At 42.2% G+C, this 24,962-nt stretch overlaps 1 protein-coding gene across 3 annotated transcripts in view; it reads left to right on the forward strand.

Annotated features, from left to right (window-relative positions):
* Window positions 1-24,412, forward strand: part of PTPRG (protein tyrosine phosphatase receptor type G) — a 391,196-nt gene extending 366,784 nt beyond the window's left edge. For all 3 annotated transcript variants that reach the window (XM_066195198.1, XM_066195199.1, XM_066195200.1), the window contains 14 exons: window positions 6,519-6,615; window positions 8,247-8,329; window positions 8,557-8,691; window positions 8,921-9,055; window positions 9,918-10,090; window positions 11,221-11,356; window positions 11,684-11,830; window positions 13,950-14,043; window positions 15,310-15,386; window positions 15,814-15,942; window positions 18,182-18,328; window positions 19,060-19,202; window positions 22,287-22,422; window positions 23,148-24,412. In XM_066195198.1, the coding sequence (XP_066051295.1) occupies window positions 6,519-6,615; window positions 8,247-8,329; window positions 8,557-8,691; window positions 8,921-9,055; window positions 9,918-10,090; window positions 11,221-11,356; window positions 11,684-11,830; window positions 13,950-14,043; window positions 15,310-15,386; window positions 15,814-15,942; window positions 18,182-18,328; window positions 19,060-19,202; window positions 22,287-22,422; window positions 23,148-23,294 (1,779 nt within the window). In that variant the 3' untranslated portion in view covers window positions 23,295-24,412. The remainder of the gene's footprint in view (window positions 1-6,518; window positions 6,616-8,246; window positions 8,330-8,556; window positions 8,692-8,920; window positions 9,056-9,917; window positions 10,091-11,220; window positions 11,357-11,683; window positions 11,831-13,949; window positions 14,044-15,309; window positions 15,387-15,813; window positions 15,943-18,181; window positions 18,329-19,059; window positions 19,203-22,286; window positions 22,423-23,147) is intronic.
* The last annotated feature ends 550 nt before the right edge of the window (window positions 24,413-24,962 follow it).

Below are 24,962 nucleotides of genomic sequence, written 5' to 3' on the forward strand. Positions count from 1 at the left end.
TTACATTTAACAGTCTTTGATAGACCTTTCTTCCATAAATTCCTAATTGTCTCTTGAACCCTTTTATGCTTCTGCTGTCCAAAGCATCCCATGGCAATGAATTTTACAATTTGTTCCACAAGAACAGACTTCCTTTTGGTTTTAATTCATATTGAATAGCTTCTCTTGGTGCCTTCCAATTTCTGCATTACAAAGTGCATCCCCGTTTACTCACAAGATTTTGTCTGCCTTTATATTCCTCCTTAATAATTCATTTTCAAATCTGAAGTCTAAATTATTCACTTCATTTTTTTGGAGGAAGCCACTCCAGACTTGGAATTGTGATGAGTTGTCCCCTCTGTACCTTTTTTCTTCCTTTACCATAACCTTGTCAAGATGGGAAGACCACAGCTGTGCACAGTATATGGCAAGTTGTTTTACTGCAGAGTTCAGTGACGTTTTCAGATTTCTATTACTTTCCTCCTTCCTAACAGAGTATTTGTTTTTTAACAACTACTGAGCACTCATCTGACACCTCCAGAAAACTATTGAGTGTGACCCCAAGGTCTCATCACTGAATGGCAATAGCAAATTGGGAACCTGTCAGTATATATGTATAGTTAGGGTTGTTTTTCCTCAAGTACATCACTTTGCATTTATCAACATTGAATTCCATTTGCCATTTTGTCACTCCGTCACTCAGTGCTGTGAGATTGTTCAGCTTCTCTTCACATATAGCTTTTGTTCTAATTATCCTGAATAATTTTGTATTGTAAACACACTTTGTCTCCTCTGCAGTCCGTTTATGAGTAGGTTAAGTCTCTGTAAGATCCCACCAGTGAAAGTTGAACACTGTCCATTCCTGGGCAGTGAGTCCCATCTCTAACCTGGTGGTGCGCAAGGCGAGTTTTCTTTTTGCTCCAAAACCACAACAGGTTTTTTTAGTAATATTTTCTGAGAGGCCTTTTCACACATTCTGAAAATGCTGATCTCTTCTGGGCAGCCTGTAGACTTCTTCAGGGACCTGTCCCCAATGTGTTCAAGGCATTCACTAGCTCTGCTCCTCTATTGCAGAGTCTTGCAGTTAGCCCCACAGAGAAGTCAGATATAGTGGGCTGCAGTGCCTAAAACCCCTTCTGAATCTCAATTTAAAAACTGATGTCATATTTGTCATCCTCTATTCCCCTGATAGCCTGACTATATAGGACATGTGCCCTCCAAATTCCTGTATCAAAAAGAGTGTGAAGTGCCACCTCCCACAGTAGAGCTTTTCACTCCCTCCCCCTGGCCAGTTACTGGAATAACACAGTAAGTTTTTTTGAGTAATCGTGTCCTTTTGCTCTAAGAAAGGAACACTAAGCCAAGAAATCACCTTCCATCCCCAAAGCTATCTGTGAATTTTTACAGTTTAATGCAGCATTTGGATTTTTGAGATCAGGGAGTTTTATTTCCCTCCTCTGCAATTCTGGAGTGGGCTGGTCAGTGCTGCAGCTGGAGCGCTTGGAGAGGGGAAATGCAATCTCTGCAGACCTCTCCTGCCTGTGGCTATGTGAGCGTCAGGATTCATTGCCAATTTGGAGTCTGAACAGGCTCGCTGAACTTGGAGGCAGGCTAACTCCCTCATCACATCAAATGAAAATATCTTTATACTCCAGTGGCACCTTCTTCTAAATGTCCTGAAATGTAAGAAAATAACATAAATCTATATTTCCAGCCATGTGGCAGAGATTTGCTAATGTTATTCTCATGGTTGCTGCTGCTCAGGGCAGGGGTCATTGGCTCTTTTTAACTGGGGACCTCAGAATGTTATTCTCTAGCAAAGGGTTGCATTGAAAACAGATAATGCTGCACTTTGCACACTTCTTGAGACACTAAAAACCCAGTGTAGATATACTGACATCCCTTACAGATTAGACACAATTCACACCAGACACATGCTTATAGCTGCATCTACACCAAGGAATTTGGCAGCAGAAAGATGCCATTTCAAAAGCATGCTGCTAGCAGGCAATACTGCATTGGGCATGTTTTATAGCCCTGGCCCAAAACTGCCTTAATTAGAGGTATTCTCAGCCTGTGCATTTCTGTATTGAAACCAGAGGGAAGCAGCACTGTGAAGCTGGAGGAGGAAGGATTGCTGCAGAACACGGCCTTCCTGGAGTTCTCAATTCTTACCTCACTGCTTCACCTACCCAGAGAAATTGGCATTGTGAATTAAGAGATGAAGAGAAGCAGTAAAAGAAGTTCAGATATCTGGGGTTTCTGTTACTAACCACAGTACCACAGCTATTCCCGAGGCTTGTGCCTGGAAGCCCCACTTGAATGAGCCATTGGCTGGGCAATGCAAGGCTTTGGTCAGATTGACACCTCCACCCCACCATTCCTCTCTCATGCATTTTACAGGAGCTTTTAGCTGCCTAATGATGTTATTCCTGTGTTGAGTCCTTTTGGTTTATTTTCACCTCTTTCTAGACTGTCCCCAACTCACCTCTCAAGTGCTGTTGGAGAGTTTATACCAGTGCTAAATCATTACAGAAATCTACAGTGTTCCTGGGGGGATATCTTCAAATACTATCTGCAGTCTCTGTTGGTATGCTGTCTTCATGTTTGCTGTGATAAAACAAGCAGCAAGAGCACTACCACAGAATTCTTGTAATTTGGGATTAAAATAATAGATCAAAACTGGTATTGGGGGTGGATGAACTACCTGCTTCCGTGCTGAAAAATATCAACCTTAATATCAAAACACAGCTATGGATCTTCTCAGGTTTAGTCGCTCAGATTAGGATCCTTTCTTTGTTGTGACTCCTCATTGCTATTCATAGGCTTTCACAGTTCAGCCCCTGCCAGGACATCAGCCCGAAGTAATGGGAAACAACAGAGGCAGCACTTTGTAAGGCCAAATCAAGAAACCGAGTTCCTGCTCAGCCACTGTAGCAAAAATTCCTGCTCAGAACCTTATACTGCCAGCAAGACACTGGAGCAGTTTGATTTTACACTTAAATGGAAATTCTTTGAAGTTTAGGAGAAACTAATCTGTAACTTGTTTCAGAAACGCAATTAAAATGGGTCGTTAAACCTGGGTGTATCAAATTCCAATTAGCATTAGCATGGACAATATAATTAAAAGGTAAATTAGCCATAATAGCATAGACTAGAACACTTCTTACAGTAACTAACAGTCAATTGAAACCATGTACTTTGGTTTCTGGGGTTGTCAATGATTAAGTTGAAAGCACAGAATAAAGCCTGTATCCATTCATCCTGGGATGGTAATGTGTTCTGGGAAGTTAAACATGAGAAGCAGCAATGTGCAAGCCAGCCATCATTAAAATCAGTGGAAGAGACTAAACAGGATTAAGAAAAGCCAAAGGAAATATTCTAGAGATGAAAAGTTTACGGATGAATTATGAATTTGGTGATACAAACACTATCTGTCCTACTCCAAGGTGCCAGTAACAGTTTTGTGCCTGCAGGGAGAGGACTTTGTTTAGGCTGAGCTGCAGTGAGCAGCCTGGGGTCAGCCCTGACCTGGTGACCTGCCTGCTAACGTAGGTTGTAATAGTAATGCAATCATGGTGATGTTTTAAGTGCAACCAAAGGACTTGGTAGCCAGTAAGGTTTAGAAATCCCAGGGTGGTTCATTGCATAAGCAACAGAAAACGCTGGGAAAGTAAATATGTGATATACATAAATGTGGTCAAATGGCATAATTAAGATGGAGAGTTTAGGGGACTTTCTCCAGGGTGTTATTTATTAACTCCGGGGTGTCCTCTTCTGCCAAGGGGTAAATAATACTCTGAACAGAGGCACAGATAACAGACTGCAACTATTCTTTTCTCCTTGCAGCCTTTTGTGCATGGATGAAAGGCGACCACCTTGGCTCTAATAACAGAAATGTTAACTTATGACTTCCTGGCTGGTGGGGGGAGCCTGTGGTTTAGTAATGTGCTGTTAAGATTTGGAGAGATGAGCCTCAGAGGGTAGGAAAGCGTGGATACCCACCCTCTGCTCTCAACCCCATCTGGGTTTTGGGACAGCCAAACCCAGGCCAGGGTGGAAGCTGGAGGGTGTCCTCAGTCCCCTTCTCATTGACAGCCTCAGTGTCCCAAAGCCTTACCTGTGTCCTGGACTGGAGGGGAGGGCTGAAGACTTTAAAAAGACAAAAATAGCTGAGGCATATTGGCAAGGGGGAAGTTTTTTTCTGTAAGAATCTCCTTTTGCTGTGCTTTTGCATTGTGCAGATATAGGAATCCACCATTACAACAGCTTTCCAGAGTATTAAAAACCATTTAGAATGTTATGTGTTAAGAAAAGCCATTTTCAGATCATCAGCTCTCACAGCGTCAGACCTCCTTTTCCATTGCTGTGTTTTTCACCATCTCAGCTTAATCTTCCTCTTCTATTAACTTTATATTGGCCAGCTGGGAACATGTACAGTCGAGGAAACAGTCACCATCAACATAAAAAGGTTAATTAAAATGATTAACCTCACCAACAATTCCCTTATGGAAAGGTCCTATAGAATTTAATAGAAAATGATACATTTACTATGTAGTATTTAAACTGTCAGAGAAAATTCCTTAGCAGGGAGGTAATTCCCTAGTAAATTGTATAACTTCTCAGAGTATTCTCCATAGAACCTTATTGGATTAATCTGTATTAAATTCTACAGCATTTGGCATAAATTTTTCAATGCCAACATCTTCCAAAAAGAATTTTATGGTGATGCAAGGATGTAGGGTTTGATGTGAGGCTTTTCAGAAAGGGGCAGGGTAGTTTTTGGGAGTGACCTGTAATGGTACAGCAGTGATGGTTTATGATTTCTAAATGCAAAAATAGGTAAAACAAAATTACATTAAATCAACCTAACATGCAAATATTGTTGCTTTTCCAACCATGACTTAGGCTGAACTGATCCTGCCTATTGTGTAATCTGAAATCCCTTGCTTACTGGAGCTGACAGGCAGAATTAGGGGAAGAGCACACTTTAATATGGGCTTTTTTATTTGATAGAAGTGGAACTATGAAAATTCCATTAGGGCCAGCTGAGAGTTTTGCTTGATTCGTCTTTGTCTTTGCTCAGCTCATCTCCTTGAGCACAGTATGTTTCTCCCTGTGGAGGGCTGGGAAGAGAGAGAGAAGCAATTGTTATTTGAGAGTGTCACATGGATATAAAAGCTATAAAATGTACAAGGTTTTAGTATACTTTGCACTTTTAAAATGTAAATGTTGGGGAAGATATCAAAATTGCTATGCAAGTCCTTGGTGAAATGTCTGCATAATGCTGAACTCCTACATCTGCTGTTTGTATAGCATTTCTTGTGATAATTTTTCTCTGTCACTTAGCTCATGATCTTTGTAGCAGCTGTGAGCTCCTAATGACTTTGCCTCTTAGGTTCTATACTGTTATTTTTAAAGTCTGAAGTACAAAGTAATTTGGCACTTCCTCACATATCCTGGGGGGAAATTGGTTCTGTTTGGTGCAATTTCTGGGAGTCACAAAAGATTTGAATAAATATAATTTCTTCCACAACTTCGTAAACTCCAAATTTTAATTTTTTTTTTTTCAAAAATATGTCCTTAAATGAAGAATATTAGTGTAGTGATAAAAAGAGGGTTCTCTTTTTCAGGAAGATTATGGTTAAACATATACTAAAAAGGTGCATCTTGGAGATTAAAAGACTCCTGAGTGATTCAGTTTGTAGGGCAGTCTCTGAAGGGTGTAATTCTCTAGGGGAATGGCTACTTCTCTTTAGAGTCAAAAAAAAGACCCTCCATTGCCCCATTTCAATAGATCTGTATTCAGTTGTTGAACAGAGTAAGGAGTGGGTTAGGAACTTAAAAATTCCAAGGGAATTAGGTATCTAACCTATAGCCCCAGCTAGATAGACATTTGCATCTCTGCTTTGTAAATATACAAGGATGCAACCTTCTCTTCACTGCATCGGGGCTGTTAATCAGTGTCCCAGAAGTGGTATTTAAAGCTCTCGCTGTTATCTTCAGAGATCTATTTTATTTATATTTTACAAAAGGCATCTCTCTGCAGAGAACTAGCAAAAGGTCAGTGCCAAACCTAAATGTCAGAAACCCCATTTTGAGAGGTTATAAGCAGATAAGTTGTCCAGCGGTCAAAAGTCTTCTGTTGAAATGTTTTTTGTGCTTAGTTTGTTACACTGCACTGGCCACTCTTGCATCTGAGGGACCCTATCTTAGCTGCTCAAGGAGGGACAGAGTGGGGTGTGGCAGGAGATGCAGTGCAGAAGGTGAGGGACTGGTGGTCAGAGGGGACAGTTGGCCCTCAGGGTGCTCATCTGTCCCCAAGCTTGTGGAGAGGAGTGTAACCATGCTCCAGGGACAGCTGACACAGCTCGGTGTGAGACCACAACATACAGGACAATACTGAGAGACACTGTGTTTAACCCAGCAGTTAAAATCCTGATACTCTGAACGTGGTTTCCGTGAGCTGTTGTAAAAGCAGAGAAAGCTGAAGTTTTTTGGACTGACAAATTTTCCATCTGAATAATCTTTCTGCCTAGGAAGTGCAGCGCTGTACGGCTGACATGAACATCACTGCAGAGCATTCCAACCATCCCGACAACAAGCACAAGAACAGATACATCAACATCCTGGCCTGTAAGTAAGCAGTGGCCTGAGCCCAGTGAATCAACCCAAAAGGGCACTGTCCTCTTGCAGTGTGTGTGTGTGACAGGGACAGGCAGGTGGCCCCAGGTTACAGTATTACATAGGATGTAGTGAAGGTGTGAAAATGTGGCTGGGAGATCCTTTCCCCATTAAAGGCAGTGAATGTTTTGACTTCTCCAGGGCCGGGATTTCACTCCAGCTTTTGTTTCGAAATGTTTCACAGTTTGACAGTCCAAGCATAGTTTTAGAAGTATAAGTTTGGTATGAAATTTTGTGGAGGAAAAACTGGGATAAATTGATAATGAGAGCTCTCCTGCTTGCTAATGCCTGAAAACTGGCCTAAGGGAAGTACATGGAGGAGCAAAGAGTTTTGCTGATGATTCCTGGGATTACCCTACAATCCCAAAGGTGCTAAATCTTACAGAGTGTATCTGCTGTATTTCAAACTGCTTTAGCTCTGTGTAGGATTTGGACAAATAGTGATCTTTGTAGCACAGAGCAGGCTTTGCCTGTATCCCTCTGAGAACTGCAAATCTGGACTCTGCTCTAGAATGCAAATTGTCTGGGATGGAAGTGCAGTAACTTTTTCCCTGTTATTCTCTTATGTGGAATGGATGGCAGATGCAACAGTCACTGTAGGGACAGCCATGGAGAGCCCGCTGGTAAAAAATTCTCAATGTTCATAAACATCGCAATAAATCTTGAATGCTTTTGTTGCTTTTGATGGCATGGGAAGGAAAGGCATGTTTCTAGCAGATTTTCAGAAGTAATCGAGGTACTGGCTGAGGACCAATTCCCAGACTTGTGAAAGACTTGCTGTGTGGCCTTGGGCAAAGGCTTTCATTGAACTTGTCCCAGCTGTGATTTTAGACATAGATGTCTGGTCCTTCCAGGTACAGAGATGTGACATTGAAGGAGGATTGAAGCAGGCACTTCAGTCCTCTGGATTATCACTGGAGGATCCATTCTTTCCACTGGTCCTCAAGGAAGGCAAATGAAACCAGTCTTTATGCTTAAAATTGGCTCATGTCTCCTCATCTCTGCATGAGTTGGAAGCACCACCCAGCCCAGTGCTTCTGCCTAGGGGGAGGACTATGATTTTTTTCCTGCTTCAAGCATTTGGGTGAAACAAAAAGAGGAGCTAAAGATCACAGCCTCAAGTCTGTCCCCATGATGTGATGGTGGTGGGGAAAGAGTGAGCACATTGACTCAGCTCCCAGAGCCAGCAGAGCTGTCTGAGTCCAGCACTGAGGGGAAGATAATGAGCTGAGCCAAGCACAGGCAGCGTTTCACAGCCCCATGGGATGCCCTGGCTCTGTGAATCTCCCTACCCCAAGTGATGTAGAAGATTCTAGAAATTGTGCTCCTGAGGCTCCAGTGCCCTTTAAAGAGAAGCTGTCTCAGCATGAACCATGGACTTTAAGGGATGTGAAGGCTGACAAACCTGCACATGAGCAAATGACCAAGAAGAGATACTCCCATCTCCCTCTTGACTCCAGTCCAAGGCCAGTCTCTTCTGTGTATCAGTAAGGGCAGCCCTGATAGCCAGGAAATGGGATGTTTGCCTGCAGTTCCGCACTGTGTTTCCCTAATGTTTCTCTGCTCTGTTTTTTATCCTGCAGATGATCACAGCAGGGTGAAGCTAAGGCCTTTACAGGGGAAAGATTCTAAGCACAGTGACTACATTAATGCTAATTATGTTGATGTAAGTTGTTTTAATGGTTTTTATCTGCTCTACCTTTGAATCCTTCCACAAGGAGGAAGTATTGTCACTTGTGATGTGATTGTATTTTCCAACTTTACCTGATAATTTTGCTACAAATTCCTCACTATTCTGAATGAGAAAAGCACTTTTCTTGTTACCTCTAAAATATTAATTTTTCTGCCATGATACTGCTTTCATCTCACTTGGCATTATGGTTTTCTTTGAAGGGTTACAACAAAGCAAAAGCCTACATTGCTACCCAGGGACCTTTAAAGTCTACCTTTGAAGATTTCTGGAGGATGATTTGGGAACAAAATACAGGAATCATTGTCATGATCACGAACCTTGTTGAAAAAGGAAGAGTAAGAGATTTTTTTTTTGTTTTTTTAGGAGTTGCTCTTTAACACTTCCCCAAATCACCAGAATTTGTTTTAAATGGCTCGATGGGTGATATGTACTGATGCGTAATACATAACCAAGAGAACAGAGGGATAGATACTGAGCCATGACTTTTTCCAAAAAGCTCTAGACACAAATACAAAGCAGCAGCTCAGGCCCTTACCCAACTCACCCAACTGTGTCTGTGTGCAGAGGAAATGCGATCAGTACTGGCCGACGGAGAACAGCGAGGAGTACGGCAACATCATCGTCACGCTCAAGAGCACAAACGTCCACGCCTGCTACACCGTGCGCCGCTTCACCATCAGGAACACCAAGATGAAAAAGGTGACCCAGGCCTTCTCTTCCCCCATCCAGGCGTCTTCTGGCTTGTAGAGGACACAGGAGTGATGCAACTTAACATGTGGCCACAGTGTTATGAGCCTGGGGAAAATGTATCAGTCTCTGAGGGTGTCCTGCGCTTTCAGGTTGGCTTAAAGTAATTAGTGAGACTGGTGTGTTTTGCAAAAGTAAAAGGTTTAATAAATGAAAAATAATAAATGTTACAGAAACAAAAGAGAGAGCCAGGCACAGGTGTCAGAGAAGCCCCTGACACCCTGCTAAGACACCCTAAAAAGCCCTTGAGTTTTTTGCACCTTTTCTTAAATACTTAATGTTTTAGGTGGGCTGTTTGGCACCTTGCCCAATAAAATTGGCAGCAGGCTTTGAAGTACACTTCTAACACCCAATCAGTTCTTTTGTGTTGTCACTGAGCCAATACAAATGAAAAGGGCACAGAACTTTTTAGTTGGGTTTCCTTATATGTTTAGGTAAGCTGAAACTTTTTCCCTTATATAGGAACACTTGCTCTGTGTGGGAAATGCATCCCTACACAAGAGCAAAACTCAGTGTTTGCATAGGCAACCTGGAGAGGCAGGGGGGTGGGAAATAAGTAAGTAAAGCCAGGATTACAAGGAACCTGTTGCTAAGGTTTAGCCTGTATTTCTTTTTCTCAAGTGCACTGCTGCTTTGGTGTCCTTGTAATTGCTGTTCCCACCTGTGTTTTTCCTCGAACTCTGTTTCCACCCATCAGAAGGCAGAGCTGCAGGTTTCTTCTGTCGGAGTCCAGCATTTTCTCAGCTGAACAAGCCAGAACTGATGATATTTTTTTGCTTCTTTTCCCTCCTCTCTCTGTTGTCTCTGTGGCCAGGGTCAGAAGGGGAACCCCAAGGGGCGGCAGAACGAGAGGACTGTCATTCAGTACCACTACACGCAGTGGCCGGACATGGGCGTGCCCGAGTACGCCCTGCCCGTGCTCACCTTCGTCAGGAGATCCTCGGCAGCCAGAACCCCGGACATGGGACCAGTGGTGGTGCACTGCAGGTACAGTGGCTGGGACAAAACACCCATGGCAAGCACAGCTTGTGTGCTCTTTGTGCCACCTCAGACAAACACTGCAGGTTACTAACACAGGAGGAGAGTGTCAGCACTGTGGAGTGCAGTTAGACATGGGCTCTACTTTGCCTTAAAACAGCTCCAATGCAAAAGTTTCCTAGCTGATACAAGGTTTTTTCTATTGCCACGATTCTGAGCTGCTGAACATTGCACTGATGTAGTTGGGAAGCTCCTTGGTCAAAGCTTGTTTGTACCCTGCCAGTTCAGTGCATGGACAGGGTGGGACCACCTCTGCTGGGAACCAACAGTGGAGATACATGGACAGCTGGGAATGCAATTGCCACTGAACCACACTCACACTCACCAGCTCTTGCAGTCACAGCAGATCAGTCAATATACTAGTTCAGGCATGTGGTCTCCATCTCTGTGTGTGAGGGGGCTGCACAGTGCTATATCAAAGAGGAGAGGGTGATGGGGGTTACAGCTCCTTCCTCAGCAGAAATTGAGAATCTCTGAAGAGCTGCCAGCTGTCTTGGGCCCAGGATTGGGCCTCGTTCACTGTAAGGAGTTCTGGCTCCACAGGATTAGCCCCTTTTATACCTTCCCATTGTGCTGGTACCACTTTCATTTCCAGCTTCACTGTGCAGCTTAAGTTTACGTCAAGGCTAAAGCCAGCCAGAGCCATCCCACAGCCTGGAGTGACCTTGGCAATCACATAACAGCAGCTTGGCAAAGGGTGGACCTCTCTATGGCTTCATCCAGCCAGCACCAGTAACTGCGGCAGTGCAAACAGGAGCCAAGTGTGAATAGCCAGGGTGTGAGGTCCAGAACCCCAAGAGCCTCATCCTCATGCTGCTGGCACAGGTGTGATGCCTTGTGTTGTGTTCAGCCTCATCTTGAAGCACAGAAATATCCACAGAAGAGAGGAATTATATACCTGGAAATATTTTCAGAAACCCAAAATATTTTGCTGGGAAATTTTATTGGTTCAAGCTAGGAGGAAAATGGAAGCCCATGAACGGGAATATGTGACTATTTGCATAGTTCTGTCCTACTTCTACTTCTGCATTTGCTTTCATCTGGCTGTATTTCATGGGTTTCCTTTATGTTCTCTGTAGTGCTGGTGTTGGCAGAACTGGTACCTACATTGTGATAGACAGTATGCTGCAGCAGATAAAAGACAAAAGCACAGTTAATGTCCTGGGTTTCCTGAAACATATCAGGACGCAGCGCAACTACCTCGTCCAGACAGAGGTAAAAATTGCAGTGGGGTTGAATTTAAAGCTTTATTTATTTTTGCTTTATAATCAAAAAGAGGATAGATTTTTCCAATTACGTTCCTGTAAAAATTGAATATATTACTGATATTTTTCTGCACTGGAATATCTCTCTTTTTCTAGACTAGAAACTTCAGATTTTGTTTTTGACTTGTTCAGAGTTGTATGTGCTGCATTTGTAAATATTTTTTCTGAATTTGGCAGTATTTGCACACGCTTTCCTTTAGTGTGCACTGCTCCTCAGACAAAGCCAGCTCTTTAAGGTATTTCAAATGTTCTACCTGACATGCTGCTGTTTCTCTAGGAGCAGTACATTTTTATTCATGATGCCTTGTTGGAAGCCATCCTTGGGAAGGAGACTGAAGTGTCTGCAAACCAGCTGCATAGTTATGTTAACAGCATCCTCATTCCTGGCATAGGAGGGAAGACACGGCTAGAAAAACAGTTCAAGGTAAGTCTTAATCACTGCCATCCAGAGGGACCTAATTTCCCTACCCTCTTTTATATGGCCTGTCTTCACTGTCTATTGTCATGGCTAAGGAACCAAACCAGAAAACTTGATCAGCACTGTCATCAGAGGACACGAAAGAACCACACTCACCTGTCAGGTTGTGAGACGAGAAAGAAAGGGAGAGTTTATTTTGGTTTGGGGTTTAAATAGGGTTTGGAATTTGATCAGAGATTGGGGGACGAGAGTTAACCCAATGGTCAACTTAGAAGTCCATCAATTTGTCGCTCCCCCTGGAAAGGAATGTATTATTTAACAAATACTCTGTTTTCCTTACAATTTGTGAGAAAGCTCCAGTAGAAATGTAAACTATCAGAAGGCTGAAACATCAGGGCGACACAGCACAGCACAGCACAACACAACACCTTGAGAAGTTCAGTCCTATACAGTCCTAGCTTCACTGCAGGAAATCAGTGCTCATGCTCTTCAGTCAAGAGGTGAGAAGAGGGACGTGGACACTGGTTTGGACTGTGCTGCTGGTCTCCCTGTCCCCAAGGGGGCTTGGATGTTCCCAAGCCTGTGGTTAGCTTGGCTGGAAGTCTTCCTCCAAACTCTGGCTCTCATGCATATAGAAATGGGGAAAGACAAGAGATGAGGTTCTTTCCACCACCTACTATTTCATAGGTATAGATAAGGAATTACAAATGTTTTAAGGCCAGGAAACGCAATATGCCTTTCTCATTGCTAATCATGAGGCTTGCTGCATTTCCTGCTATGTCATAGCTGCTTCTTTCCTGGCCAAAGGAATTTCTTTCTCCCAGATCTCTTATTTGAAACCTAAGATTTTCTGATTGCACTTTATTTGAATACACTGTAAAATATTTTGCAAGAGTTTGTATCACAAGGAGATACATGACATCTGTTTTCACAGCTAAATTCAGTTAATAACTACCCAAGGAACTGAAGCTGTTAAATTACACCAGGTGCCAAGCTATTCAAAAAATTAATCTGAATTCACTTGTAGGAATCTCAGTATTTCTCCATCACTCAAGACATTCCAGATGCTTAATTACTAAATTAAAGAAACAAGTGCAAGCACATGCACACCCACACAAAATGCAGTAAGAGGCAAAGATTTGTTATTTTAAAAAGCGTTGCACTTTTACAAACAATTCTAAATTATACGTATAAATTATATGTTTTCTGATGACTCGTGCCAAAGTTTAAAAACCCTAAGTGCCATTTTCAGAAATTACCTTCTCTGACAACATTGGACAGTCACTTAGAAACCCCATAACTTCTAATGGGGCTTATGCCAGTGCGTAGATGAGTTGAGTGCTATCTTGTTTAGAGTGCATTTCAAACTGGGATGTGACCAGCAACGATTATTAGATCTTCCTCTTGTTTCTGCTGCTGCCACAGAGCTGGCAGAAGATAACTTGTGCTCATGCCCCAGTACAGCAATTTATATTCAACCATCTTAAAGTGAAATGACACTGAGTAACGTGGTGTGAGTGCAGGAGATGTGAAGGCCGCCTTTACTCTCTTTGCTCTGGCAGAGTTTTCCCATGTAGTGGGAGAGTATTCCAATACAAATCTGCCTTTCTTTGTGCCTCTGGGCAGCCCAGAATGAATATGGCAGACCAGAGAATGTAACCCATGCCCTCAGATTTCAGATGCCAGTGTGGGGGATTCCCCAAAGGTCTGGCAGAAAAAGACATTCTGCAGGAATGATTTGGCTATTATTAAAAAACAAAACCAAAAACACCCAAAAGTTTTGTTGTTGTTTTGCTAGCTTTTATTCCTCAATAACTGCTTCTGACTAAACATATCTGAAATTTTGTGAAGTACATTCTCAAAGATAACAAAATGTGTTCTGTGAAAATACATTTTGATGGAACTTCATATGCAGGAGGTTTCAAAGCTGAGAGCTGCAGAGATCTTTTTATCTATTAAACATGTTGTATGAAAAGGATGATTTCCATTGGAAGCTTGAGTACTTTAAACAGTTTAACAATGCAGTTTATTCTTCTACTAATGCATCTTCGCAGGAGTTGGCAAAGAAACTTTCTCTTCATTTAGAGTGCTCTGAGGGCTGACTTACTACTTTATTCTCTTTCAGCTGGTTACACAGTGTAATGCAAAATACGTGGAATGCTTCAGTGCTCAGAAAGACTGCAACAAAGAGAAGAACAGGAACTCATCAGTTGTGCCATGTAAGATCACATCTCTAGTTCGATTACTGCCTAGCATAACTTTTTGTACCTAATTCTCCCGGTGTTAGGCATGAAAAGACATAGCCACTAGGAAGGGGAAATGTAATCTTTTGTTCAGCCCAAGCTGTCTTGTCTTTCAGTATTACCCTGATGAAACTGAACAAAAGGAAATAGTTGCAGTGTCAGCCAGATATACTGTCCAAGTGAAATGTTAATTTGAAGTGCTTAAGAATTTGAATAATTAGGTAGAGGATAAATCTATGGAATACTGAGAGATTACTTTGATACCAGCTCCCAGCTCTGGTGAGATCTCCCAGAGTGATTGGCACCAGTTGTTTGTAATTCAGCTACTGCACTCAGTTCCTCTGTGTGAGCCGCCCCAGATTTCAGGGTATTTAGTGCCTGAGGACACAGTTTCACTGTCATTAAAATGGAATCTGTGCATGGCTGTCAAGCAATATGAACTTGCACCAGACCAAGCATGGGCACAATGTCATCCCCATCACACAGCCCAGAGAACAGGACACAGAGGACAGATGATAGCCAAGCTAGCACAGAGTAATAGTGGCACAGATACAGTCCATCATGAAGTTTGTTAATAAAAAGGGAAGTCATCAGAATACATCTTAAAAACAGATGGGAGCAGGCTAGAAATAGGCTGTTTGATTTGGCCCTTTGTGTCATGCAGTTGCACGGATTTCAGTTTGTCTTTTGGGGGCTGTCAGAGGGTTTGAGGATGATGTTGAACCCAGCCCTCAAACACAGAGAAGCGTGGATATGCAGAAGAGCACACACTTCTGGGAGATTCCCCATTAGGAAAGATGTTTGTCTCTGGAGGTTCTCTCACCCTGTGAGAGATGGCAGTGCTATAGAGTGGTAGGGAAAACAAGATAAATCAGCTGGGTTTGTGTGCTGCTGGAGACAAATGGAACACTACACACAAGAATTACTCGAAATCCCCTGTTATCACTGCATATACTGTTATTTGGTAATTCAGCCTGCTGTGAAAATCTTTGCTATAGTAAAATTTGATTCCTGAAATTACTTTGTCCTTGTGGGAATATTGTGCAACATTCTCTTTTATATCCTGTGTTAGCAGGCAGTGCTTTAACGCAGTTAAAGTGCTGGCCTGCTCCTGTGGGAGATGGGAGCTGCACACTGTTTGCTTTGTTAACAGCTGAGAAATTCTTACTTTCTGCATTGTGCCATGATCAGACTTTGATCTTTTTTTTTTTTCTCTGTATTTTTTTTCCCTTAATGTTATAGCTGAGCGTGCTAGAGTGGGCTTGGCACCACTGCCTGGAATGAAGGGAACAGATTACATTAATGCCTCTTATATCATGGTGAGGAAGCCAACACCTAATTACAAAGTAAAATCAATTCTAAGGTGCTAAATACCAGATGCCTATAATTGTCTTAATTCCGTATGTAATGGCTGTGTATTAACAGATGAGATTTTAACACCTTCCCCATAATGTAAAGCTATTAACCGTGTTTTATTAAAGATTCTTGCCTAAAAAAATTAATTACAAGATGCATTTAGATGGAATGTGTATTTCTGTGAGATACAGTCAAATAGATACTGGGATTTAAAGTAAATTAAAGCAGTAGGGACTCTGTAGAATTGAAATGGAGTTAAGAAAATATAGCCTGTGTGAAAATATTGTGGAATAAAATGAAATAGGGTCATTATGTGTCCCCAGAAATTAAATTAATGCTTTAAAAGTATGGGAGGCAATAAGTAACTGTGTGTTTGTTTTCCTGCAAAAGGGCTACTACAGGAGTAACGAGTTCATCATAACCCAACATCCACTGCCACATACAACTAAAGATTTCTGGCGAATGATCTGGGATCACAATGCACAGATCATTGTCATGCTGCCGGACAATCAGAGCCTGGTGAGTCGCCTGTGTCCCCCCCTGCACAGTGCCACTGTCACAGCCCAGCTGGGCACAGCGCAGGGTCACTCAGTTGCCTGCTGGGGCTGTTTGCTGGCTGAAAGCAAAGCCAATTTTTGAGCCACCTAATCAAACTTTGCCGTAAGCTGGTCACAAAAAGAGAAGTTCCATGATGTAGGGTCTATTCTTTTGTTGTTGCCTTCTGCACTCACCCCTGGACATCCATAGCTGGAAGGTCCACAGTGCTCACAGCACAGCCCAGCACACCGGTGCTGTCAACAGCTGCAAGGCTCCTGAGGGCTGCCTGGCAGGATGCAAGCACTGAGGGTATGGAGAGGCTGGGGTTATGGGTAAGGACTCAGAGAGGAGCAGAAATGCGAGGTAGGGACAGGAGGATAATTGCTTGTTGGCCCCTGAGCTTAAGCCTCAGGCCGTGCAAGATTGTGACTGTGCAAAGCTGCACATGCCATTTTAATGAAAGTAAAAAGCAAACAAGTACGTTAATTTAAGTGGAAATAATGAGTCAGACAGAGAGAGAGAATAAGGAGACACAGGTGAAGTGCTAATCACTACTTCCAGATTTACCAGCACATCTCAAGAGGGCGTGTTGAAAAGGATTAAGAACTAATCGGTTCGTTTCTTCATGCACGCATCACTGAGGTGAACAGACAATTGTAGCTGAAAGTGGAAGAGAAGCCACCTTCATTACAGCAGGAAAATAGCAGTGATGAGGGGCTACTAAAGAGGCAGCAGTCAATATGCTGCTTGTGTGTGGGCATGAAAGGGAGTGCAGCACTGCAAGGAGTGCTCAGAGACATCCGATAGGATCAGAAAGTGCTTAGGAAATGAAAGAATGTCAGGTGGAAATGGAGAGGCTGATCTTGTCTTCACATGTACATGAAATAGCTCTGCAGAACAAAGGGTAAAGGAGGAATCCTGGGCTCAGCCACAGTGGTTTCACGTTCTGGCCAGGAAGGCAGTGGTGTCCTACCTCAACTCAGTGTCATTGTGGGATGTGTTGGCTGGCAAGAAGGGGTGGCACAGGATTCAGGCAGCACCAAGGTGCTGGATGTGCAATGCCAAAGGACAGGACAATAATGCAAGGTACCTGCTGCATGAGGACCTGTCAGGTGGCAGGACAGGTCCCTTGCCTGGCACTCAGCAATATTACTCTGCTTCCCAGTGCTTCTGCTTATTTAGGGCAGACTTGTAAGGACTTAAAACCACGAGTCACATTTTCAGAATGAGCACTTGACAGCGCAGATCTCAACAGTATCTTGTGCATCAGAGCCGCAGACCCACAGAAGTACATCTGCTTTTAGAGGGATGTGCATGTGCATGTGCATGACCACAGCAGGATGACAGCAGTTGATAGTTCATGTTTGCTCATGAGTGGAAGATGGGATGTCCAGAGACACAGGTTTGCTCTGTGCATGTGGCCAGGGCAGCTTCTGTGCTCATGCTGCAGGGACACAAACCTTTGAAGCCAGAAGAAGAAACAGATTTTGCATGTATGTGGTGACAGACCGTAATTTCCTTTCTCTGTAGCAAATTAGGAATTCTCAGTTACATTTTAAAGAATAGCTTTGACTTACATCCTGCCAGTCAGGCTACTTCAGCACTGAACTTCTTCCAGCCTTCCCAGTGTCACTGAGTCCCTTTGTCCCTTTGGCAGAGGTGTTTTGTTGGAGAACTTGCATTAAGTTTAGCCAGTGTTTTTTTCAAGGCTAAGAATATTTGGGCTTTTCTCTTCCTCTTCACTCCTCCACTCACTCCTAAAAACTCAAGCCCTACAGAAGTATCCATCAGTCTTCTACATAGGCCTGATCCACAGAACTTGAGTTTTGGATTAGAACATGATAAACACAAATTAAAAATAACAAGTCAATTTTTAAAGGTCAATGAGTTTTTTCTAAACAAATATCTGACTTTCAAACAAAACTATGTAGGCAGGAGGTCATAAAGCCTGGGATACAATACAAAGGTTAAGTATGATAAGATGACCATTTCCCTGTGAAACCAATTAAAAAGCAGGTGTTACCTGTTTGAACACACAAAAGGAGGATCTGGCAGTTTTACTGCCTACTGTAATGGTAAATTTGTTTTAGACAGAAGTGTTTTTTAAAGGTCAGTTCCTGATCATCTCTATTTATCAAAGCAATTTTTTGATCCACTGGATTTTTCTGTTACACACAAGGTATCTGAAAGGCTGCAGTAGTGTGTTCTTTCATTCCTCCAGGCAGAAGATGAGTTTGTGTACTGGCCAAGTCGTGAGGAATCCATGAACTGTGAGGCCTTTACTGTGACCCTTATCAGCAAAGACAGACTGTGCCTCTCTAATGAAGAGCAAATTATCATCCATGACTTTATCCTTGAAGCTACCCAGGTAAAGTAAATCTACAAATGTGGGTCTTTGCTTTTCACCAAAATTATGTTGATGCCATTTAAATACAGAAGAAGAAGAAGAGTTCAGAAAATTTTTGGAAAGGATTTACTTGAAAATGCGTGTGGATGCATGTTGCTCTCAGGGGGAAGGTATTCTCATTGTCTCCTTCTCCCTCTGCCTCTACAGCTTCTACTTCCAGGTAGATTCCTCTAGCTAGTAAGGCTAGAATTAACTGTCTGTCTCACTGGAAAGTGAAGGCGTGATTTTACCAAGGTGTATTGTCTTATTTCTGCTTACAAAATTCAGCATTTATAGTTTAATTGTTTGGGGGTCTTAACTAATCATAAAAATGTAAGCATGATCCTTTTGAACTACAAACCTGTTTCTAGTTTGCTATCTGGACTTTGCTGCAAGACATTCGTTTGCAAGCCCATTTAAATTTGACTTGGTTGCTCTTGTTTGACTTTCGAGCCGTAAGGACTCTGAGTGAAGTTTGATATGAGCCCTGAATTCAAACGCAAAGTCTTTCATTGATTAACGTTTTTGTCAAACTTGCATTATTCTAGGGTGTTCACTGTTACGGACATGCTAGAGCTGTGTCCTCTTTCTGTGTAAACTCTTGGGAAGAAGAAAGTTTCCCTTCAGTTTGCAGTGAGGCTCTTCCCTCTCTGTCCCTGGAGTGATGCCTGTGAAGTGGAGGAAGCTAATGCCAGGCTGGTTTGTCTTTGCAGGATGACTACGTTCTGGAAGTCCGCCACTTTCAGTGTCCCAAATGGCCAAACCCTGACGCTCCCATAAGCAGTACCTTTGAACTTATCAATGTAATCAAGGAAGAGGCCTTAACAAGGGATGGCCCCACCATAGTTCATGATGAGTATGTCATCACTTTTCTCCCGTTTATGTGCAGATTGTACACTCAGCTGAAAGATGCTCGTTAGGACTGATGTCCATTCCTGCATGGAGTAGGTGGGGTTTAGTAGTCCAGGAGTAGGTGGGGTTTAGCAGTCCAGGGAACAGATTAAGAATATATAAACATCCAAGGATGTGTTTTCAGTTGGCATCTGAGGCCAAATACATTGTGCTTCGAGTAGTTTTTGTGTCAGTTATAAGCTTAGGTGGACTCAAGAGGTGAGGCTGTTTGCTTTGGAAGCTTTTTGGCTTCTTCTGGTCCTAGAAGTATCCCAAGCAAATCCTTAAAACCTGTTTCAGAACCCAGCAGAGCCTTGGTTTAGATAAGGCTCTAAGTAGCCTAATACAGGCTGATGGAAACAAGTTTGAAAACAGCCCAAGCTCCTGTCCGACTGCTCAGGTTTCATGTGCCATGCAAGACAGAACAAGCTTGGCTCAGCTGTGTCTCTCGATGAGCAGCAGAACTATCTTGTGACAAAGGGCCCAGGTCTTCTAAAAGCAGATTTATTCTGCCTCCTTTTGCGTCCCAAAAAACATTCCAAGAGGCCCATAAAAGTGGGAGGGAGAGGGCCCACTAACTCCGGGCCAGCATGCCCCAACACTTGTCTCTTTTGTAGCACAGTGGTGAGCATTGTCCCACCATCTATGCTTGAACACCCAGTTACAAAGGATGCTAAATACTGCATTGCATATTATTACTTGCACACATTATGGAGCTTCAAAATACCATTATAGTAAGGCTGGAGCCTGGATCTGACCTTATTTCTTTGGCGGGACTCTTTCCTGGTGGGCAGAGCACCTCCTGGAGTCATTCTGTGCTTGAAATCCCAAGGAGGCCCAGCTTCTGACAGTGCTTGTGTTGTTTTAAGAGCGAGCACCAAAGTGCCTGCCCTACCTGCAGCCCCCCTGCACTGCAGCCTGTTAGACTTTGTCACTGCCACAAAACAGAATCACTGGGAAGGTCTTGGGAGTCTTTGCAAAAGCCTCATTACTGGTGTGTCAGTGGTTCAGAGCAGGCACTGTGCTGGTGTCCCAGGAGCACATTCATGTCCACCATCCATATCCACAGAGCTTTCCCTGCACATCCATGTGTTGCTGCTGCAACAGGCTTTTCCCAACTGACTCCTGCAAATGGTGCCTTGGGCTGCAGCAAGTAGTTTTTCTCCCACCATTTCCTCCTGCCTTGCGTATGCAGAGTTTAAGCTCTGTTGCCTTTCACCAGCACTGATTAATTCCAGGCTGGTTTTAATATTCATGCTTTGGGTAGACTGAAGTGAAGTTTTGCTGCTCTTGCAGTATTTAAGATTATGTTTTACAGAATTAGAAACATTATTGATTTGGGCATTTCATTGCTAGATGAAAAAAAAAAAAAAAAAGAAAATCAAAATTGCATTCCAAGCAATGCTGAGTCATTCTTTCTGTACATTGCTTTTTTGGTTTATTTGTCATATTCAATGATTTTATCTTTATGCCTAATACATAATGTGGATTCTGCTTTTCATTGGAGTCTAAGGAAATGTAGCTGAAAATGAAAATTTCCCTTTGCTACATGCAACAACTATATCACATAATCCACTAATAATTACAACTGCAGATTAATTCCAAATATATGAATTTGCAGATAACTAAATTCATGTGGTATTTAGGAAGTACATGGTGGGATGAACTTGATAACATTTTAAAAGTTCAGAAATTCCAACTTGAGACAGTTGTCAAGATTTTTAAATGTAACTGCCCAAGTGTAGGCAACTACATAAAGACGTGCTGCATAATTTTCTGCAAGAAAAATCTTCAGATTGTTGGGAACTGGAAATTACCAGCCCAAGTGAAAATGATGCCATTACACCCTCAGAAGGATTTAGTTGTGTCCTGTCAAGTACATACTTAGTCCACTGCCCTTGTAGATGAGTCACAGCCATCTGTGTGGTGCTGCTGCTTCTCCTTCAGACCTCACATCCAGTAGAGCACATCTATTGTGACCTGAGTTCTGTTTCCCATTTCTAGGTAAACTGAGTTTGAGTTTGCAAAAATCATATAAAATTAAGTAATAATATGTCTTGATTTCCATGGCAATGCTGTACAAACCCTAGTGGTAATCTCACCATACAAGATGGTATTGCAGCACTTGCTGATTATTTCAGTTCTCATATAAAGCTCTCCAAGTGGCTTAGAGAGCAGGTCAGCACTGATGACCCCATTTACCAGTAGGAACATTTAAACACAGACTTTCTCAAAGTCACAGAGCAGAGCCAGGACAGAATTCCAGTCTCCTGAATAGCAGGAGAGCAGAGGAGAGTGGAGGCTTCTCTGAAGCCGTTGTGTAGGATCCTTCATGGTGTGCCTCACACCTGCACCTATGGCCTGAGCACACCCCCAGGCTTGCAGCAGTGAGCTTTCTACCTGACCAGTATCTCAAGGATATCTCAGGGACTGAGTTGTGCTCCTGATGAATAACTGCTGCTTGGGGTTTTATTACATGACAACACAGCTCAACTCTTCAAAATCTATAGTTTCTCCTGAGTGCCTGGCTCAGGGATGTTGCCTTTACCGATGAATCAGACCCAGGCAAGACTTTGAGATGTGCCCCATTTACTTGTGAGCACCACAGAGCTGTGTTAGTTTTCTGCAATTGTCAGATGTGGAGGAAGAGGCAAAGTCTCATTTCTTTCTAATCACTCATGTTTTGCTTGAGTTCCCACTAATGAATTTAAAATACACTCCACTGTAATGCAGGTGCTCTCAGCCCATGTGGTGTGGGAGAACTCATTTCAGTGTTACAGTCTCCAGGCTGGGTGTTTTGGAATGGCTCATGTTCTGCTGCTGATACAGTTCTTTGTGTTGAATAGTGCAGATAATCTGAGATGACTAGTGTACCATCAAATTTCCTCTATAAATTAAAATTACAAAAAATTAGCAACTATAAAACAAGCATTTAGTAGATAAAATAGGAACTACAGTAATCAGATAAGACTGTAACAACGCTTTCATGACTGTGTCAGTGCCCGGGTTGCGTTTCTGAGTAACTCTTCATTTTGGTGTGGTTTTCCAGGTATGGAGCTGTGTCAGCAGGAACTCTATGTGCCCTTACCACTCTGTCTCAGCAGCTGGAGAATGAAAATGCTGTTGATGTTTTCCAGGTGGCAAAGATGATAAATCTTATGCGGCCTGGAGTATTTACAGACATTGTAAGTCTTTACATGGACTATAAATAGACGGTTTACAAGGTTTTCATCTGAGACTAAAAGCATGAACCAAAACATGCACTGTATATGTTATCAAGCCCTACCGCATCTGCTACCAAGCAGAATTTGCATTTGAACTTCTTTTGTGTAGTTGTCATTTTTTTTTCTTAACCTCCAAGCCACACTGTAAGTCTCCGATTTCCACTTAAACTTATTTCTCATACTTTGGAGGGAGCATCATACAGGCAAGTCCTAGTGGAGAAGGACCTTTGAGCTTGTCACCATCTGCCTGCCTGCCCTGTGAGCTAAGCTGTGCTCTTCAGATCTGGCACATTGTGGTCTGAAGGGATGCTCAGGGCAGGTGAAGCTGCAGGAAGATGAGGCTCTTCCCTGAGTGTCCAGCAGGAGCAGCCCCCTTGCCTCAGTGTGTGTGGTACAAGGTTCTGCCACCCAGGGAATGACCTGGGGCTGAGCTGTGGCCTCAGATTTTGTCCTGCCCTCTTGAAGTGGTTAGTAGTTTATCAGAAATAATATAATTACCCAAAACTGGAGTTTGGGTTGACAAGGTTAAACTGGATGAACAGAGACAGTTGCTCTAAGTCTATGTCTTTGCTATGTGTATGCTGCTGGTAATGAATACCCATGGCCTTCCCTGGAAATGCCAAATTAAAGTGCCAATCATTTATGTACACTTGAAGGATTGAAATAAGTTGTTCTTTCTTTTCCAGGAACAGTACCAGTTCCTTTATAAGGCAATGCTAAGCTTGGTCAGCACTAAGGAAAATGGAAACGGTCCCATGACACTGGACAAAAATGGTGCTGTGATGGCCAGTGACGAATCCGATCCCGCAGAAAGCATGGAGTCTCTTGTCTAATTGGAAACCTGAAAAGGCACTTAATTTGTAGAACTTCTGAAGACTGAACTTTTTTGAGGCCTTTTTTGCCAGACTCTAGGTTATACAATAACCCAATTACTTTTTTACACTGATAAAAGTTTTGATATTTATTTTTTGCCATTTTATGTCTTAATGGTATCCTACTGAGCATTTGCACCTCTGTTTATTTCACACAGTGAAACGCAATTTTATCTAGTTTGCACTATATGATCAGTGTTACTGCCTATAATATCCTAATACAAGACAAGCCCTGATGTGACATTCCATGACAACAAACATACGCTTTTTCTGTTTTGTTTAAATGCAGTGAAGTTTTGCTAACTACAGTGACCCTCGAATCTTAAATCCTGAATGCTAGGCCAGATGGATTCTTTCTACAACAGATACTGTACCCCTTCGTACCATATTTATTATTTAGTGATCATGTCAAAGTTTTGGTAACGGTGTTCTGCATTCCAGTGGAGTGGCTGAGCAGTGCTCATCCTTTCTTGACAAAATGTGGCAGGTGATTATTAGCTACAGTGAAGGTCTAACAGCCCTGTGGAGCTGAAACAATTATTTCTGTATTGTTTCAAATTGCTGTGTTGTACACTTACAGGCCTGAGATTTGCTTCACATGGAATATATAAATTACATACAATATAATTATAAATTAGATGCAATTCATATGTGGGATGCGGCGATAAGTTTTGAATTTAAAATTTCAAAGTTTCCCCATGTGTTCAGGAAAATGTTGATTCTGGTTTTTAACCAGCCCTGTGATGGGAAAATATTTTGGTTTTATTTTCATCGGAGCCAATACAGTGAGAAATCTACGACAACCCAAAATCAGATCAGTTTTCAGATATATTAAAGGTAGCAATATTTTACATTACTAAGCTATTCAATATTTTAAACACATCTAATTTCCTTACTATTTCTTGAATATGACCTCACACCTAATGGTATGTTACATGATGACAGGCGTTTCTTAATTTCATAACTGTTAGATGCCATTTTTACAGGTGTGTAATTTTCATACTTTAGTGCTAAAACATAAAGTACTGATCCATATTTACTGGTGAAGCAAACTAATAAAAAAACTACCTATAAAGTTACATTCTCCCTCTTTTTTTTTTGCCAGACTAATTCTTTAGCACAAACTTAGCTTATTGTGTTTTCCCTCCCACGGCAATAGAATGGTTTCCCCCAGATTATGTAAATAATTATTGTTTGGATCATTTAAGTTTCCATCCTCACTGGCTCCCTCTTCCTTTGTGTTTGGTTGCAATTCAATAAGGTCAATCCCTGTTTAACAAAAGAAGTAAGCACATGCTTAATTCTCCTGAAAATTAAAATTAGTTCTGCCCTTCATAGCTTGGCTAAGTAGGGAGGGGTTATTGAATTTGCCTGGAAAAGGAAATATGTGATTTCAGCCATCCTGACCCTTGGTGTACAGTTAAAGGCACTATTCCTTATATGTGACATTAATTCCTTCACTTCTAAACTACAGAAGGCATTCATTGTAACTTTTCAAAACATTACAGCTTTTTTCTTTTTCATTTAAATGTAAACCTATTAATTTCTGCCAGTCCAGTCTTGCTGAAATACAGACATTTGGCAAGGGTCTATGTATTTTCACTCACAAGGAAGCTGAATGCAAACTGC

This window comes from Chamaea fasciata, unplaced genomic scaffold (assembly GCF_029207755.1).
Source record: "Chamaea fasciata isolate MVZ Bird 193981 ecotype frontalis unplaced genomic scaffold, bChaFas1.0.hap1 SCAF_13, whole genome shotgun sequence".
Taxonomy (NCBI): Eukaryota; Metazoa; Chordata; class Aves; order Passeriformes; family Sylviidae; genus Chamaea; species Chamaea fasciata.